Source organism: Nanorana parkeri, unplaced genomic scaffold, assembly GCF_000935625.1.
Source record: "Nanorana parkeri isolate BGI_ZX_2015 unplaced genomic scaffold, ASM93562v1 scaffold719, whole genome shotgun sequence".
Lineage (NCBI taxonomy): Eukaryota > Metazoa > Chordata > Amphibia > Anura > Dicroglossidae > Nanorana > Nanorana parkeri.
In genome coordinates this window covers 51739-57918 of record NW_017306987.1, presented here as the reverse complement: position 1 = coordinate 57918, position 6180 = coordinate 51739, and the positions used below count along the sequence as shown (strand labels likewise).

Below are 6180 nucleotides of genomic sequence, written 5' to 3'. Positions count from 1 at the left end.
CACCTAGCGTTGTATTTTAAAATGGCTACTGCTCCACTGTTCAGGATAGAAAAAGCTCACTACTGGGTATATCCAAGGGTCTAAAGAAGAACTGTCTAGATTATCCTGGGAGCAAACCAGTCCAGCTTTTATTTTCTAGTGCAGGTTTAAGTCTGAGTTGTGTAGGGCCACACTTAGGGCTTCAGTTATAAAAGTTCCACGCGGATTTGCACAGCACTAGTGCCCCTAGATGGCACTGACCAGTATAGGAAATTCCTATACTGGTCAGAGCCATCTAGGGGTGCCAGTGCCATGTGAATGGATAGCCGGACAGAACATTTATAAATTAGGCCCTTACAGTATTTACTTTAGACACAGATTAAAATACATCTTTGCTTTAAAAAGACTGGAGAAAAGACAAAGGAAACTGTTACAGCCAAGTTGATTATTTGGGGAGTTCTGCTGTTCACCCTGAGAAAGCCCAGGCTCCCTGTATCTTTCATGAGCGGTTTCCATTAAACTGTAATATCTCTTCCAGATGCCCTTTGATATCCTAAAGACAGGAATAAAATTTTGAAGCCTTCGGCTTTAAAAACAAGTATTCATTGCCAACTCTCACACATGAGCCCTGACAGGGTCTGTTTATTATAGCTGTAATATCCATTTACCTGGACCCATGACATCTTGAGGATGAAGATAACATTCTGGACCTTTAAAACAAGCCAGCAGCACCAGCTCTAATACCAGGTTCTTTGTCCTTAATATCTACCCCTCCCAGATACCCCATGACTTTCAGCCAGTTTCAGTCCGGCTGCTTGTGTTACATTCACACCTTATCCATTATCTCTGTCTTGTCAGCGAAGCCTTTTAGTTATTGCATTTTCCTGGGTTGCAATGTTTGGGGAGCTCTCTGCAGATTACAACCTGTCCAAACTCTTCTTCTTCAAATCTCTGCCTGCCGTCTTATTTTTAGAACATGCCAAATGTGCGGGACCACGACGCTTCGGTGTATCTGCGTCTCCAAGGTGACGCTCTGTCCGTGGGCGGCTATGAGTCAAATCCGATATTCTGGGAAGAGGTGAGCTGATGGCTGTCACATATCCGAGATAAAGAGGGCTGAGGAAGTGCGAGTCGTGCCGCTGCTTTCTGTGCAGTCAGCGACATTTCGTATTATTATCCGTTATTACCGTATGACAGGTCTACACCTCCGGCCCTGCCTCATACAGATATTCCATAAATTGTGGTTTAATTTCTCATCATGGAAAAAAACAGACCGCAAATGGAGAATTGTTTTCCAACCATATATGATGTAAATTGAACTGTATTCAATAGATTCAGACCTGGACAGGCAGTAATGCCAGGCAGGCTGGAGCAAAAACATGCTCTTAACACAGATCACCTGCGTGGCTCAGTTTTTGCCAGTATAATTTAGATTTTTAATCCAGGGCTGAAGCATCTTTTTTACTATTGATACCAAATTTGTAACTTCAAAAATTCACATTGTTTGTATCCATTGTACTTGGTTTGAAAAGCACATTGGGGATTTCAAATAAGGGCCTGGCACTGCTCGCAAGCTTGTTGAGAGCCTATGTATAACTGAGAAACCCGGATATTTTTATCTGTGGTAGGAAAGAGGGAGGTGAGTGTCATTCACACATGTGCTATCCAAGTTTATTTCCCTGCATAGCTCCAGGAAGAGTAAAACTGGTGCTCTGACCCTAAAACTCCCATATATGTGTGCCCCTTATTCACAATGTTATTAATGTGTCCTCTTCTACACCTCATAATCCTTCATCAGTGTCTCCCCTACTGCTCCCCCTCCACCTTCGTCCCAATGTCAGCAGTGTATGCTCTACCGTACCTTCCACCAATGTCCTTATTATATCCTCTTTTTTACCATCTGTTCTTTCTCCCCATTGTCATCAGTGTCTTCTCAACTGCACCCCTACACCTTCTCTACAATATTATCAGTGTCTCTTCTACTGCATCCCCTGCATCTTCTCCCTAGTATCATCAGCACATACTCAACTGCACCCTCTGCACCTTCCCCGATGTTATCATTATAGCCTCTTCTTCACATTCTCCTCAATGTCATCAGTGTATACTCTCGTGCTCCCCCTTTATCTTTTCCCCAATGTCAGCAGTGTATGCTCCACTGCACCCCCTTTACCTTTTTTCCAGTGTCATCAGTGTATGTTCTACTGCATCTTATACCTTCCCCCAATGTCATCATTATATCCTCTTTGTCACCCCTGCTTCTTCTCCCCAATGTCATCAATGCCTTCTCTACTGCAACCCCTTCACCTCCTTCGCAATGCTTCTCTTCTCCACCCCCTGCTCTTTCTCTCCAGTGTCAACAGTGACTCTTCTACTGCACCTCCTGCACCGCCAGGTAATTACTCTGTTTCTTTCTGACAGGTCTCTGACAAGTTTTCCTTTGGGCTCTTCGATTTGGACTGGGATGTCTTCATGCAGCACATCCAGGGGGCAATCAACAGGGTTCCTGCCTTGGAGAAGACTGGGATTAAGTCCACGGTGTGTGGCCCAGGTGAGTTACAGCCACTTCTAAAATCAACAGCGCGCCATCTTTTTTAATTAGAGGATAATGGGTCCCAATACAATAGCTTAGCCCTTTTCTGAAACTGTTCTGGTTAACCCCTCCATTAATTTTCCCTGTATTCCAACAAAAATAAATGTAATCCAGTGAAACCGATTTTGTTGATAGATTTTGTAAGTGTACGAGTGCTCTGGCTGTTTATTTTGCCAACATTTCTCATATTTTATGCAAAGGGAATAACATTTTGAAATGGATTCTAGCTTTAAAACGTACAGACCAAACAGAGACTGTTACTGCCAATATTGGCGTTTAGTTTCTTGGCCAGGTAAGGGAGGCTGAAAAGGAACTCCCTTCAGTTTCTTTAAAGCGCAACCTCAATTTTTTGTTTCTATTTGGATAGAGTGGGCAAGGTTTAGAGCCTCTGTCAGGTTCTTATTGCTTTATGTGTCTCTATTGGGGAGAGCAGTGAAGGTGTCACATCCCTGGTGGAGGCCGAGTGATGTGAAGGCTTCCCTTACACGTCCTGTCCGGCACCTCCTGGTATTAGGACAGAGTATGCAGGACACGGAGTGGCCATCTGGACAGCTTGTCCAGATGCAGCAAGTCAGCAGTCTGTCTGGAAACTGGAGAGTATCGGAGACCAGGATCAGCAACAGAATTCCAGAATGTCAGACAGGCAGCGAGGTCAGAAGACAAGCCAAGGTCAGACACAGCCAGATGGCAGTGGCACACAGGCAGTAGGCAAGGATCAAAGTCCTGGTACGAGGCAAGGTCAGGCACAGCCGGGCAGTAGAGGTACAAAGACGTAAGCAGAGAGGGTTGTCAGAGTACAAAACGGGGGCAGTAGCTATGAATCCGGATATCGCAGAGTCAGGCAAGCCATGACAAAATTCAGATGGTAAAAATCAAAGTCAGATCACAAAAGGCAGGAGCTGACGACCAGTCAGCAACTCTCCTCAGTAATGCTCAAAGCATTCCTACACACAGATTTATGAGCCAACATAGCTCTTTGTCGTGAGCCACATCCCACAGCATATCTCCCTGGACAAACCCTTAGGCTTGACCTTCCTGTCGTCCATGTGCACGCGCAGATCTTCAGGCATGGCTGCATGCATGATTTTTTCTGAAAGGAGGGTTAGAACTTGGGACAGTGTTTTAATGTCTGTGCCTCCCTGTCCTGGTAACAGCAGCAACCGCTATTTCCTCTACAGCCATCACTGGAACAGGACGTAAAGGAAAAATCTGCCCAATGAGGTCACAAATAGACATATAAAACAAGTGTTAGAAGTGCACAGAGATGCCTTCAAATTTGCTCTTGATTCCACATCTTTCTTGCAAAAGGCCCCCGGCTCATAGTGTCAGAATGCCCTAAGGAAACCTTTCTTATTCTTGAAGCTTCACAACAATGCTGATGTTTAAATAATTATAGCCATTTTTGGGGGGATAGAGTAGAAAAGTCATAAAATACCTCGGCATTGTTTTGAAGCATTAAGAATGTCATGGATGTGTCAAGGACATTCTGACGCTATGAGCTGGGAAAAGATGTGGAATCAAAAGGAGCAAAGTTGAAGGCGTATCTGTTCACTTCCACCGCTTGTCTAATGAACCAGTGAGAGGTGCTGGCAAAACACTAAATGATTTATCTGAGCCCTCTAATGCTAAAATAATTACTGCTGACAACTGAGGTGGCGTACTCCTCCCCTAGGAGTTATTCTCTGGTGTGAGAACATTAATCTAAGGTGGGTAGGAACCACCGATACTCGGGAATTATAATAGGGAGATCACATTGTTGAAGTATCCATGACCTATAAGAAGGCACGGACTTAATTGTTCCACTGCGCTTCACCTGTAACTAAAATTCTACTTTTGGGTAATGACCCATTAACCCTTGCCTACCTGAGCCCTTACCATGATACCATACCTGTGAGATCTCTGTCTGTCCTACTTAGAGCAAAATAATTGGGGCTGAAAGAAAAGACACAAGAGGGCAGTATTTCACTGGAGAATTTTAGAGATCACAGCAATCCTTTGAACAAACTAAATGCATAAGCGAGAAGAAGAAGAGAAAAAGGTTTACACTGCATTTACACCTGAGCAACAAGAAATAAGCGCGTTTTCAGCATGTTTTTGTGCAGCATGTTTTTGCGTGATTGTGCATATTTTTACGCGTGTTTTACGCTCATATATAAAGTCGCAAGTTTTAATGACCAGATTGTGGCACATTGATGTCAATAGACAGACGCACATAAAAATATGCACAAACGCACACCAACACGAGTTTTTGAGCATCTCTATTGAAGTCTCTTAGACCAAGAAGCGCAGAATCTGCCAAAAAAAAAGCTAATTCACAGTGAGCGACGGGCATTTTACTGCAAGCGACATGACACTCGGGTGTGAACATGACCGTTGAAATGAATGGGGGGGCTTTTTTGGATCGTTTTTCTGAGCAGAAAAAGCGCTACAACATTCTCGGTGTGAGTGAGGGCTTAAAGGAGAACTATGGGCTCAGGGCTTTTCCCCATAGTTCTCCTAAGGGTCACGAGAGAACACAAACTAGCGTTCTCCTGTGACCCAAAGCTCAGTATACCGCGAGCTACAGCTCGAGGTATACTGATGACGCCGCAGTCAGAACGGATCCCGACATTGCTGTCGAGATCCACCCAGCTGCGGGATTGACAGCTGGCTCTGCCTATCTAGAGGCAGAGCCAGCTGTGCCCGCTCCGCCCCCGTCCATTCCGCCAGTCAGCGCTGGAGAATCTGACAGGGGAGGGGGGGAATCCCTGCACGGAGCCGTGAGTGACAGTCACGGCTCTCTGCAGGGATAGATGGAGAAGTGAGCGAGCTGCGGTATGCGTTCGCTCACTTTCCAATCTACTGAGCCGACCTGTGACAGTTTCATTGTCACAGGTCGGCTCAGTTTATGAGGCTGAGTGAAAATCACTCACCTCATAGTTCTCCTTTAAGGTTCAGTTGCAGGAGGGGTACCGGCAGGCTTTGGAGACAGGCGGTTGTGGCCCTGTGCAGTCAGAGTGTGTTGATCTGAATGCCTGATAGTAGAAATACTGTTTAACTCTCTGTAAATGCTTAGTGTTTCTATGGAAAAATTGCAGTGTATGTACTGTGCATGTGTTCTTTTACATTCATATGAGATGTTACATTAGATACTGCATGGTAGTATTACTCCATTCATCGATCTATCTATAAACACTATCTGTTATTTGTGTCAGCCAGTGGAAAAATAGCTCCTCCTTGGCTATGTCACGCAGGCTTATCTTTTGTGTTGGTCACCAATATGTAGGTCATGTTTCTTTTTATAACAGATGTGGCCTGACATGTACATGGAAAATGCTTGTCCATAAAAGCGCATTGTTACCGCTGATGGAGGTGTGAGCAAGACTGGCAGACATAGATCTTCTGTGTATGTGTCTGTCTAAACCCTGAAAAAAATGTAAAATTTCTACTGCTGCATTAGTCTAAAGCTTTGCTCTGGGCAACCAGCTGTGTCATTGAGTCAATTCAATGTTTTTTAAAGTGACACTACTCTAAGTAAGAAAAAAAAAGGCTTTTTAAATATTTATATAGGGCTTGTTCTACCTGTAAGGGTTTTTTTTTTTTTTTTTTTCTTCCTCCTGTTTTTTTATACC

The 6180-nt window shown here is 44.3% G+C and overlaps 1 protein-coding gene across 1 annotated transcript in view; it reads left to right on the top strand.

Annotated features, from left to right (window-relative positions):
- LOC108793117 (sarcosine dehydrogenase, mitochondrial-like) overlaps positions 1-6180 on the top strand; it is a 74688-nt gene that overhangs the window by 17563 nt on the left and 50945 nt on the right. The window contains exons 7-8 of the mRNA XM_018564071.1: positions 953-1057; positions 2398-2527. Of these exons, the coding sequence (XP_018419573.1) occupies positions 953-1057; positions 2398-2527 (235 nt within the window). The remainder of the gene's footprint in view (positions 1-952; positions 1058-2397; positions 2528-6180) is intronic.